Here is a 12,791-nt window from a genome sequence, read left to right on the forward strand (position 1 = left end):
TGTTATTTCACTAGATATCAAATTAAAACATATATTTTTTATTTCAAACAGGCTGTGAAACCTCCACCTCGCATTACAACTCCTCCCCCTGGCATGGCTACCTGTCAGTATTGTAACCGCAATTTCAACGAAGATCGCCTTTCAAAACATGAGGACGTATGTCGCAAAATGGTCACCACCAAGAGAAAAATATTCGATGCTTCCAAGCATCGTGTTAAGGGTACAGAAGCAGAAAAATATGTTGCCAAAAAGAAGGGTGCTACAGCAGCTCCCAAACCAGCTGCTGTTAAGAATACACAAAGCGATTCATCGAAGAAGAGTAATTGGCGCAAGAAGCACGAGGAATTCATAAATGCCATACGTGAAGCCAAAAAGGTGCAAGCCTATTTGGCAAAGGGTGGTAAATTAAGTGACCTTCCCCCACCACCACCATCCGAGAACCCCGATTACGTTCAATGTCCTCACTGTAGTCGACGTTTTAACGAAGCAGCAGCTGAACGCCACATACCCAAGTGTGCCAATATGCAGCATAATAAACCGAAACCGCCACAAAAGAAGCGTTTCTAAAAAGTGGTAGACAACTGCATACAATGAATGAATTTTGGTTTTCCTCATTTCTCGAAATCATTTGCATTCGCAGATCACTGTAATTACCAATATCTGATCTTTAAAACAAACTTTTCTCCGTAAGGAATATTATTTTTTACTAATTATTTACTAATACTTTGTATAAAAAACTACAATGGAATGAGCGTTCGTCCTTATAATCCTGTACATGATGTGATAAATTATTTGTGAACCCATTACTTTGGTTTTAGTTCTTATTAACTCGATATAATGAGTGTAGAGTTGATTGATTTTTAAATAATAAACAATATAAAATTTGAAGTATTTGTTTGTTCTTGTTTATTCATTTGTTTCCATTCTCTCCTCACTCTCGGCATCTTTTTGAGCACTTTTAGCCGCCAGACGATCTATTAAAGCTTTGACTGCTTTCGCAGCTGTGTTTATTTCGAGGCCCTCCATTGTGTAGGCCAGATTGTCCAAACTGGCATCATCATCATCGGCGAACCAATTTACCAACATAGCGACACATCCGCCATCTCTATCGGCATTCTCTGTCTCAAAGTAGAGCAATTCATCTGCAGCATAGCCCAACTTTTTGCCCAATTTCTTCCAGTCATCGCCAATCAATGGGGCGAGCTCCTCAATTTGTTCTCTAGACGCTGTTAATGGCTTTGTGTGAGCATTATTGTCCTCATCTCCTTTGTCCAAATCATTGGTTTCCTCCTCATCCTCAAGGACACCTTCGTCATTGACTTCCTGCTCAGTTTCTTGTTCATGTAAATTCTCCTGTATTTCACTAGAGGAAGTAGTGCTTTCTATATTTGTACCATTCGAATTGATAGCAGCTTGTTTAGCGGCATCCAATCGGTCCTTTGCCAGACGCTTTCGCACAGCATCCAAATAGTCTGATATTTTATATGATGGTGAATTAATAAATGTAAAGAAATGGGGTGATTGTCGAGCCAGCAGACGCAATGCTCTCCATTCAAATGACGTGTCGCTTTTGTCACGAAAGCTTTCCAAATAAGTTTCGACATGTGGTAAAAAGTTGCGTTCCTCACTTTTGCAAGCTTGTAAATTGTCCGGTGAATAGTTCCATAGGCGTGTAAGGACTTCGCTAAAAAACAAAATGAAATTCAAGTGAAAAACGCCGATCCATATATTTTTTTAATTTGTACTTACTTGCCCAAAAAGAATTTCCCTTGCCTATTGGCATCTCTCAAACAATCACCCAATGTTTTACGTTCTCGTTTTGCAGGAGGAGGTTTATCATCGGAAGTGTTTTCTTCAGGTTTCTTGAATTCTTTGCATCCATCATTTTTCCAATTATTCCACATTTCCTCGCGTTGAAGCATGTGTTTCACAGTACGAGAGAAACGTTTGCCATTCGGAGGTGTTTCCTCCAACAACTGATATACTTTCGCCTCGGTTTCTTTAATAAAATCTGACTGGGCTGGAGTCAAGGTGTTCGATTCACTTAATACAGATTAATGTTATTGAAATTTAAAAATAGGAATCAAATCAAATGGTTGGTTTTGCTTACGCTTTAAATTTCACTGTCAGTTGTAAATACTGAAAAAGTATAAGGAACTGTACCAAAACTGCTCTCCGAAAATTAGCATCCGACAGTTGTAAAGCCAAAAGTTTAGGATTGGTTAAAAATTTAGCAAAGAAATGATCCACCTTTTGCACCGCCTGATCAATTTCATTTTTGAAATCCATTGTAAAGCTTAGATCCAAATCCATTTTATCATTTAAGTCGTCGTTATTGTCTTCTTGTTGTGCTGACGCTGATCGCAGATCTTCCAATTTGAAGCTCGAAAATGATTCCAGTACGGTGGTAGCATGCTATAAGATAAAACATTTTAGTAGTGTAAGTTCTTTTGTTCCCATTAATTTCTATTTTTTACTTACAGTCTGAAACATTTTCCACGATGCCTTACTGTAACACTGATTCGGATTTCGGAAAAAGTCTTGTAGTGACCAAAATTTACAATATAAATTGTAATCTATTTTAATTGGTATATCCTCAATATCTTCGAGTGTATCGTCCAAATCCTTGCCATCAACGCCATAATCGGTCACGTTCTCCAAATTAAATTCGGAAACAATGTTCAAACCGGATCTTTCGGAGAAGGGAAAGAACTTGGAAAGGAACAAAAGTATGCGCCCACAGAACACTGTGTTCTGGGCACGACTAAGCCGTCGCAACAAGTCATTACACATTCGCAATATGTTATTTTTACACGACGAGAAGAAAATCTCTTCCTTCCACACCTCAACCATTTCCTCAACATAATTGAAAATTTTTTCACATTTATCCAGCGTCACGGTCTCGAAAATATCACCCAACAGAACAACCGGTATGGTCACCGAAACAATTTCCGCTCTCACTGCTTGAACAGATAATTTTACCAACTTGCCTATTGAGTCCACATTATCGCTAAGTTTGAACATTAGTATTTCCCGAAAAGCCTGATCCATTGGTGACTTTTTGTCATGATCAGAATTGTTGGAATAGCTATCGTAGGCTTTCCTCAATACCTGTACATCATTCTTCTCGAAGGCTTCCTTCAATGATTTCTGCAAGGTAAACAAATTAAATACATTGACGGTGTGTCTGTCTCAGTGGTTAGATGCTATTTTTACTTACGGAAAATGCTGCATGTAAACCCGTGAAGTCTGTCGATCTTTCGATTGCCTTACTCATAGTAATGAAGATGTAAATCGCCTATCCTTTATTTCCAAAAAAGCAAAATTCAGCTCGAATAACTCCTTTACCTTTCGCCTCTTCTTTTTATACTAGGCAAGAAAAGTGAACTGATGCCCATGAAGAAGTAGGGATACAAACGTCGAAAATATTCAATTCGAATTTTAACCCCCAGTTTACACATGCAAGTGACAGTTCGAAAAATACCAATGCAGTCACACATATTCACTGCCACACCAGCTATCAACCTCACTGCCGATCAAATTACCTTGTCATTAAGTCCCGGGCCACAATACAGTAATTTCACTGAAAATTTGATATGAAATTATGCGTCTCTAGATCGACGTCCATAGTAGAGTAAAATCATAAAATTGCTGTAATGGAGAATTCGATTTAAGAACACATAATTTCATTAACTTTTTTAATTAAATTCACGCTAGTGTGGACCGGGACTAATCAATGTATTGGTCCAAATACGTACGATCCGTTGTGTGACGCGTTGAAAACAACAACCACATGAAAAGTGTGTAAGTGATGCCAAGTTTGTTCTTGAAGTTTTTAAATTGTTGAAGTTAAAGTTGCCGTATGTGCAGCGGCATTAAGTGCTTTGAAAGTAACTTCAATTTTTTTCTGAACTTTTACACATGCAAGTATCAGTTCGAAAAAATTGATGTTTCGAAATTGAAGTTATTTGCATGTGTAATCATTGGGTAACAGCTATACACAATAAAGCTTCGTTCCCGTACTTTTTAATAGTAAAACTTGTAAAAGGCAGAAAGAGAGAAAAATTGTTCTCACACGAAAGCTTTTTCAAAAAGTTCGGGAACGCAAAAATGGAAAAGACGTCAAAAAAGCTGGAACAAATTTCAAAGTCGACGTACCAGCCAGTCAGACGCCGGCAACCATGTTACTTTTTTTACACGCTCAAATTTGTCGAGTAAAAAGTTTTTAAGGAGAGTTCAATCAGCGCCATTTTTGCTTAAAGAGAAGTGAACATTACACTTGCGCTCCAAAATCCACTGGATTTCACGAAATCCTGAAATACACACCGGTGTTTACACTTATTTTCTTTGTGATTTCAAACATATTACAATAATCAAGGTAGATGCATATGCACAGCTGATCGAACATGAATTTTCAAAACAAGTTGTTGTAAATTGAATAAGTCATCAAAAATGTACGACAATATAGAACTTTACAACTTTAATTCGAAAATTATTGTAAAATTACCTATATATCGTATTAATTGTGTATTGTACTAACAAATGAAAAAATAAAAAAAAATGTTTTCATCGTTGAGACATCATAATAATAAATTTTGATATATAAATGTTGTGTTCAGAACCTGCACTGTTACTACTGGCACTAGTTTTCCCGTTTAGTGGTAAAAATAGGTTCCCGTGCTCCGAAATCTAGCACTTCTCTTTAAACAAAAGTAGCGCCTAATAACACCCTCTTCTCCTGTTTTCTACCATACAATTTTGGTAGAAACTAGCAGCATGTTCATTATCATCTAAATGTTGATTTTGATTTTGTTTACAAATTTTTTGTTGCAGCAATTGCCCATCTACCTTGCTTATTGTGATACGTGCTTATTGTGATACTTTTTTAGGCAAAAAAAGGTGCTCTGTTCCAGAACCTGCAAGAAGCTACTATTTTTTACTACGATAACATTTTTTCCTTTATGTTTTCGGAAAAAATAGTAAAAATTAGTAGATTCTTGCAGTACTGGAACAGACCAAGGGTTGTATATCATGTGTACTGTGATTTCGATGTTGATTTCGCTGAAATCACGAAATGAGATTATTTCATTTTTGTATGCGAAATCATGATAAATTATATAATAAATCACGAAACGACGCCGAATATAAACATATGCTCTGTTCCAGAACCTGCAAGAAGCTACTATTTTTTACTACGATAACATTTTCTTCCTTTATGTTATCGGAAAAAATTGTAAATTCTTGCAGTACTGGAACAAACCATAAGCTTACAGAACTGTTGTCTTCGATTTTCAGATCTCTATACGTCCCGAATAATTTATCGATGTTGAAATCCCTATGTTTTCCTTTCTTCCATTCCACAGTGATTCTAAACATTCATTTGAGTTTCTTGAGTTAATTCATTCAATTTGTTTAAATTTTGATGAAAAATAATTATAATGAGTCAATCAGACGTAAAACACTCTCTTCGGAAACTTGAATTTCCAGCTTGTGTTAAAGAAGCGCTGCCCCGAATAGGTAAAATGCTGGCTTAAGTCGAGTTTAGGGCGGTCAGGCGAGTAGTTGGTTGAAAGTCTTAAATTGCCGGTCGAAGCTTCTAATGTTTAATGGAAATGTAAAAATATGAGAAATATAATTGGTATTTACAAATTGGTCTGTTCCAGTACTGCAAGAATATACTAATTTTTACTATTTTTCTTCGATAAAATAAAGGAATATTTGTTATCGTAGTAAAAAGTAGTAGCTTCTTGCAGTTTCGTTATACTCAGGATCGTTATATCAACTCTAAACTCGACTTGTTCCTTGTTCTTAAAGTTGGAGCATTTCACTTACAATCTTCATTTACAGAGAGTATGATCATCGGACGGGGCAAGCAGAACTTCATCATGCAACTAATATCTGAATTTGTATTTCTGGAACGCAACAAAGACATGGATGTTCGCAGGGGACAATCACCGCAGACCTATGTCAATATGCAAATGAATAAAATACAAGAATTTCAATTGATTTTGGTTCTAATCGAGTATTTTTCCCAGCCGGGGCCAGATTCCACTAGGAACGCCGTATTTCTTTCTCTGTTCACAAACCTGACCCCGCAACGATCCAAAATCTTGTGCAAACTTATAAGTACTTCGGTTTCGGGTTCTGTGGCTCCCTTATTGTCGGCTGCAGGAACATGGATGCAACAAGTGGGATGTACAACACCACCCAGTTTAGAAGTGGCACAAAGCCTAGTGAGCGATTTTATAATATTTTCAAGGAAAACTTCCGAGCAGCTAAAGCAATTACCTCTGGTCGCTCCACATTTTGCTGCCAATCTAATGACTGCTGTTGCTGATCTGTATCTCAATGATCAGAGAGGTATATTAACTCCTCCCCCCGATGCCTTGTTAGATGTTTTCTGTGAATGGGTTTCCGAAAATCCATCCCTGTGTTTAGCATCGCAACAGCCACTGGCATTGCCAACTGGTGCAATAGCTATGCCGGTTGTGACCCCACTTGCGGGTTTAATTAGATGGTCTGTGTTGGCTCCGATTGTATCCAACAAACCAGCATACAGCACCCTACATTTGGCACTACTTCAAACTCTACTAGAAATTGTTAATGATGGACCACCCACAGCTTTAAATGCACAACATTTGATGTTAATTGCAACACCTTTAAAGAATCATGCGGCGCGTTTGGTCAGCGACAAAATTGATCCGTTGCAGGATGCAGATTTTCAAAAATGTTTGGAACGTTTGGCTCAAGCCGTTCAAATTGGACTAACATCAAAATGTATTTACGGAAATATTCCACAATTGTTATGCACTTTGGAAACCTTACCCCCGCACACTCTAATGAAAATTGTTATATCGGCCAATAAAAGTCTGTAATTACATAAAGATTTTAAATTTTTAATTATTTGTTATTTAATACGTTATAGAGAACCATTGCTGTGAAGAGTCATTTTTGTCTGAAAATTTACAATTTTGGTCTTTAAGTCAATTCCTTATAGAGAATTATTCAGGGCAATCATAAATATTTCCCTCCGAATTTTCTGTACGGAAATAATTTTAAAAAGTGAATTTCTCTTATAAACAATATTTTAAAGCGTTGAGAACTACTAGAAAATATACCCTTTTGGAAATATAGGCTGACTTCCGTATCGTCAGTTGCTTTACAAGTGACTGAAAATGTGCCAAGTATTATGTTTCTTAACTTCGTTGCAATTTACAAATACGAAGCTACATGTTTCTAAAGTTCAAAAATACACATTTCCAGCGCAGGTAAAAAGCAATCACGTATCATTTTTATTTCTGATACATTTAGTTGCATTTTCGAGGAACAATGTATGAGGGTGCAACTGAAATATTTTGACGAAGTTTAAACAACACAAAGCAAATGACAATACGGAAGTCAGCCATACAGCCCGATCATGAATATCAACTAACTCGCAGTGAGTTTGCTCACTCTCTCCTTTAAGTTACAACGGCAGAGAGACGGACTGATAAATTGTGAAATTGGTTCATGTTCAGGTGCTGCATTTGTATTAGAATTGAATACCGATGGCATTACGTTTCACACGATTTTGCATAAAAGCTTCATGGAAAACGGCATTTCGTTCCGATATTTGGTGGCTATCGATGTGATGGATTACCTCTATATTCCCAAATCTTTTTGTATAAATGTAAATAAAAGAAAATTCGAAATACAAACAAGTATTTTATTATTCTTTAATAATGTAATGTTCATAAAAAGCTTCACACGACACATTCCTACAATTAACTACGGCTAGGCTAACATCTAAAATGGTCTAAATCTCCTCGTCTGTTTCAGAGCTTCGATTTTCTTTTTATCCTCTTCGAATTTTTTCCGTAACTCGACGATATTTTTCATTTTCGATTCGCGTATTTGGAACGTGTAGAAATTTGTGAGCTCCTTCTTCTTCTTGCTCTTTTCCATTTTGTCTTCCAGTTTACCAATATTTCCTTCCGTTTGCTCAAAACCTGCATTATTTCCCCTCTTGCCAACCGTGACCCAACCATCCGCATCAGCTTCTGATGTTTTGGCAGCTTCAGCAGCAGCCCTCTCTCGTTCGTCATACGCAGCCATATATTCGTCAATGTAGGCCTGAATCTTGTCCACATCCAAGATACGTTCATTATATTTCGTGTGCCATAACTGCATACCCGTAACTATATACGACTCATTACTTGTAGCACTAAATAAATCAATACTCTTCACTTCCAGAGCTCGGCTAACACTGTTGGAGTTTTTGAAAACGACATAGGCAACTTTGAAGGTAAATGGGGGTTCACTGTTGCTGAATTCCGTAACTTTCTGCATCCATTTTTGATCTTCATCACGGCCAGCTTTTTGTGCAAACAACACCGAAACTACGGGACCAACCTGCTCAAAAAATGTTTCCAGACTCTTTTCGGTAACATAGGGAGGCACGTTCAGTAAGAAAAGTGTACGACCTTTTGGTTTATTCGGATCCATAAGACGTATGAAATGTTCCTTCATGTAGACGCTGTGGCAGTGTTCGGCATCTTGAGTTACTCTCAGGGGCACCACTAAAATAAAAATAATGTATGAATAAACATTGCTAATGCGGCTTATTCCCAATTTTAATAACTGTCTGATTAATCAGAACTTTTTACCACAGATAGATGTCCATGCCCTGATTACGAAAACGTAGAATTTTGCCGGCGGTCATAACCGGTTATTTGAACCGAAAGTTCGCGTAAAAAATGGGATATACTACAACCGTGGATATAACGCTGTGGGTATCAAATGAAAGGTTAAAAAACACTTTTTAATGATATAATTTTTCTTAAGATGCACATCCCTGTTTGGGAGTTAATCTTGTGCCAGACACTGAAAATAACACATGAAAGATTTTTGCTTTTAGGAGAGAGCGGCGGTGAAGGAGCACCCTTCTTACCTATAAGCTCAAAACATTTTCATGAACATTTTCATTGTCTGGCACAAGACTTAGAGTAAAAATTGTATTTTTACTCTAATTTTTGTTTAAAGTTACTTACTATTTTAAGGAAAGATTGTGCGCGTAGACCGAAATTCGCTCCAGGCTCGTAGCCAGTTTATATAAAGGTAGGAAAGTTGCATGTTTGGATAGGTGTTTTCTTAATCTTTCGTTTGATACCCATAGTAAAATTTTACATTTTCATAAACTATGAATGTTCCGTTAATGCTTTGGATTATTGAAATGTATCTACCTTTGTATCCATCTATTTCAGGCATTTTCAACGAATGATTTTTATTTTATACGGAATGGCCCCGGCACATACGGTACGTTATGCGTTGCGTCACGCGTTAAGAACAACAACCACATGAAAAATTGTAAGTGATGCCAAGTTTGTTCTTGAAGTTTTCATGTGGTTGTTGTAACGCGACGCACAACGTACCGTATGTGCCGGGGCCAGAAGATTAGAATGTAGCACGTGAAAACGTGTTCACGAAACAAACAAAACAATTTTGACATGTTTAGAAAAAAACCTCAAAGAAGAAACATGATAATGAGAAACCCCCTGAAAAGAGAAACATGATAGTAATGTGGCAACACTGATGAAGAAGTTTGTTTAGAATGAGTGAGCAAGAGAAATACGATTACATACAGTCGACTCTGAATTAAGTCGATTGGACGATATCGTATAACTTGAATCATGGCAGAATAACAAGGTAGATGAATCGGCGTATTGCTACAACAAAGCAAATTTCTTTGTAATATGTATGTTCGGTAATTTCGTAAGTAAAAAGTATTTGCAAGTTCTTGCAAGTACTTGCAACTACTTCTCATTTCTCTTTTACTGAACAAGTTTGTTATCGAACAGCATTTTGTAAAAGTTTGTACAAATTTTTACAAACTTCTGGGTTATCGAACAGATCTAATGTAATATGTCAAAATTTGTAAACAAGTATGAACTTAAGGTGAGAACAGAATGAGAAATTCAGGCTTATCCAATCCTGACTTTATGTAAAAGAATAAAGGGGAGGTACTACCTAATTAAAATGCGATCTTGCATTTCTTTATTCTATTGCATAAATTCAGGCGTGGATAAGCATGAATTTCTCATTCTGTTTACACCTTTAGTGGTTATTTAATTTATTTAATCGACATATGGACTTCGTGGCAAATTTACTTAATCAATCAGAACGCAAAATAACTAAATCATATTGTCTTTCTTCTGTTTGTTATCATATTTATATTTTCTTATCAAACATTGTATATTGACAATATGAAAAAAAGGCCTAGAAACATAAGAAGCATGGCATTCTTGCTTAAGTCATATCTGGTAAATGACTAATGACCAAGTTCGACCTAATTCAAATGTGGTTCTGACATTTCTTTATTCCTTTCCCTGAAATGACTTCACCAGAAAGCCAGCCGCTTATATGTCGAGGCCTTAAGTGTATACCTTTAACTGTTTCCACGATCGCGTTCCACTATAGTAGACTCCAAATAAAAAATGCTAAAAAAAAATTCACTTGATTTCACGAAATCCTGTTTACACTTATGTTTTGTTGATTTCAAACATATCACAATAATCGAGGTAGATGCATAGGCACAGCTGATCGAACATGAATTTTCAAAACAAGTTGTAAATTGAATTAGTCATCAAAAATATACTACAATATAGAATTTTACACAGGCTCACAGGCTTTTGGGAGAGAGCGGATATGAAAGACTCTTTGACCTCCGCTCTCTCCCTAAAGATGTGAAAGTTTCAGCATGTAGCATAGCATTTGAGTTATTAAATGTGAATTGGTGAAGGCCTTTTTGATTTTCAAAATTAACCCTCCTGACTTGTTTTTAAGGCCTCGACACATAAGAAGCATGGCATTCTTGCTTAAGTCATATCTGGTAAATGACTAATGACCAAGTTCGACCTAATTCAAATGTGATTCTGAAATCTTTTTATTAGGTCGGACTTGGTCTTTAGTCTTTTATTAGATATGACTTCAGCAAGAATGCCATGCTTCTTATGTGTCGAGGCCTTAAAAACAAGTCAGGAGGGTTAATTTTGAAAATCAAAAAGGCCTTCACCAATTCACATTTAATAACTCAAATGCTATGCTACATGCTGAAACTTTCACATCTTTAGGGAGAGAGCGGAGGTCAAAGAGTCTTTCATATCCGCTCTCTCCCAAAAGCCTGTGAGCCTGTGTAAAATTCTATATTGTAGTATATTTTTGATGACTAATTCAATTTACAACTTGTTTTGAAAATTCATGTTCGATCAGCTGTGCCTATGCATCTACCTCGATTATTGTGATATGTTTGAAATCAACAAAACATAAGTGTAAACAGGATTTCGTGAAATCAAGTGAATTTTTTTTTAGCATTTTTTATTTGGAGTCTACTATAGTGGAACGCGATCGTGGAAACAGTTAAAGGTATACACTTAAGGCCTCGACACATAAGCGGCTGGCTTTCTGGCTGAAGTCATTTCAGGGAAAGGAATAAAGAAATGTCAGAACCACATTTGAATTAGGTCAAACTTGGTATTTAGTCATTTACCAGATATGACTTAACCAAGAATGCCATGCTTCTTATGTGTCGAAGCCTTAACATATTGTTACGAATGTAACTGATACGTTTAAGTTAATCTAGTTTAATTTCGTTGATTTAAAAATTTGAAATGTAACGTAAAGTTTTTTTATTACGCACTTACTTTATTTAAGTAACAACAACTACCATGTAGAAATCTCTTCATCATTCTGGTTCTTACTTTACCTTTCATTAATGTGCTTTTGTTTTGCCATAATCATGTAATTATCGTTTAGTTTGCTACTTCTTTATTTCTTGCATTTGTTTGTTGTTGTAATTACGTCATTAGTGTGTTTGTCCACTTGTATTGATCTTCTCCCATGTATGTGAGTCTGGTTGTTCGCTTAATGCGAATGTGCGTCTCTGTGTTCGTTGTACAGATTCGAGGTGTTGCCAGACGTGTTCTAGAGGACTCTCGAACAGTGAGATTTTGGGGTATAAATAAGGTGGAACTAGCAATGACGAGTTAGTTGTATTCTAAGCGTTGAACTGATATCGGTTAAAGAATAGCTGTGTGCTAACTAGATACAAGATGTGTGCTTAGTAATTAAAGTCGGTTCCGAATAAGTGTAATAAAGTAAATAAAGCATGGTAGAAACGTAATCTGAAACGAACCCTGTTTTATTTGGTAAAAATCGTACTGGGGAATAAAACAACGTCTACACGGAGATTAGTTAAATCTTATTCCGTAACAATATATTTATACATTACAAGATTGCGCATAATGGTTTATTATTTCCAGAATTTACGTAAAAAGTCTTGCTGTCCTAGGAGTTGTTTTTAAATGGTGTATTGGACCGTTCTGGATTATAGAACACACTTAGTTGTATATTTTATATGTACATAAATGTTATATTTTGTATGTTAATAAAATAACAAATGTTAAAAACACTTGTAAGCGAATCTGTCGTCGACGACGACTTCGAAGACAAAAACCCTCTTTTTCGTTAACGATCCTTTTGCATACAATGTCTTGTAATTTGTCACCAACGACCCTACTAAAGTTAATTTTATTTACATACATAAATATGTTGTATATGTAAACAAAATGTAAATACTGACCGATTCAGCCCATTATAACTAATATAATATACAACAAACATTAATAACAACACTACTGTTGTATCCCTATTTATAATTAATGTACAATGGTAACTCTAATCAATAATGTAAATTATAATACAGTGGCAACACTATAATTCAAATGTCATTGTATTCCTTTTTCTACTTCATAGTT

At 36.1% G+C, this 12,791-nt stretch overlaps 4 protein-coding genes across 11 annotated transcripts in view; 2 read left to right on the plus strand and 2 right to left on the minus strand.

The window, feature by feature from the left end:
• The window catches only part of LOC141390197 (uncharacterized), a 42,383-nt gene extending 41,495 nt beyond the window's left edge, over nucleotides 1-888 (plus strand). For all 8 annotated transcript variants that reach the window (XM_073962958.1, XM_073962960.1, XM_073962959.1 and 5 more), the window contains one exon: nucleotides 52-888. In XM_073962958.1, the coding sequence (XP_073819059.1) occupies nucleotides 52-567 (516 nt within the window). In that variant the 3' untranslated portion in view covers nucleotides 568-888. The remainder of the gene's footprint in view (nucleotides 1-51) is intronic.
• Nucleotides 883-3,414, minus strand: Hpr1 (THO complex 1-like protein Hpr1). Its single transcript, XM_073962956.1, has 5 exons — nucleotides 3,221-3,414; nucleotides 2,482-3,150; nucleotides 2,111-2,415; nucleotides 1,750-2,043; nucleotides 883-1,684 (listed from the first exon to the last, which is right to left on the minus strand). Exons 1-5 carry the CDS (start codon nucleotides 3,275-3,277, stop codon nucleotides 907-909), a joined length of 2,103 nt encoding a protein of 700 aa, XP_073819057.1. The 5' UTR covers nucleotides 3,278-3,414; the 3' UTR covers nucleotides 883-906.
• Nucleotides 3,415-5,345: 1,931 nt separating this feature from the next.
• On the plus strand, nucleotides 5,346-6,886 carry LOC141391539 (integrator complex subunit 15). Its single transcript, XM_073964412.1, has 2 exons — nucleotides 5,346-5,517; nucleotides 5,848-6,886. The coding sequence occupies exons 1-2, from the start codon at nucleotides 5,439-5,441 to the stop codon at nucleotides 6,873-6,875; spliced, it is 1,107 nt and encodes a 368-aa protein (XP_073820513.1). The 5' UTR covers nucleotides 5,346-5,438; the 3' UTR covers nucleotides 6,876-6,886.
• A 798-nt stretch (nucleotides 6,887-7,684) lies between these two features.
• On the minus strand, nucleotides 7,685-9,493 carry LOC141391540 (ribosomal RNA-processing protein 7 homolog A). The gene is made up of 3 exons (XM_073964413.1): nucleotides 9,428-9,493; nucleotides 9,222-9,274; nucleotides 7,685-8,558 (listed from the first exon to the last, which is right to left on the minus strand). The coding sequence occupies exons 2-3, from the start codon at nucleotides 9,244-9,246 to the stop codon at nucleotides 7,786-7,788; spliced, it is 798 nt and encodes a 265-aa protein (XP_073820514.1). The 5' UTR covers nucleotides 9,247-9,274; nucleotides 9,428-9,493; the 3' UTR covers nucleotides 7,685-7,785.
• Between the last annotated feature and the right edge of the window lie 3,298 nt (nucleotides 9,494-12,791).

The sequence above is a fragment of the Musca autumnalis genome, unplaced genomic scaffold, assembly GCF_047663935.1.
Source record: "Musca autumnalis isolate F117 unplaced genomic scaffold, ASM4766393v1 scaffold_1, whole genome shotgun sequence".
Taxonomy (NCBI): Eukaryota; Metazoa; Arthropoda; class Insecta; order Diptera; family Muscidae; genus Musca; species Musca autumnalis.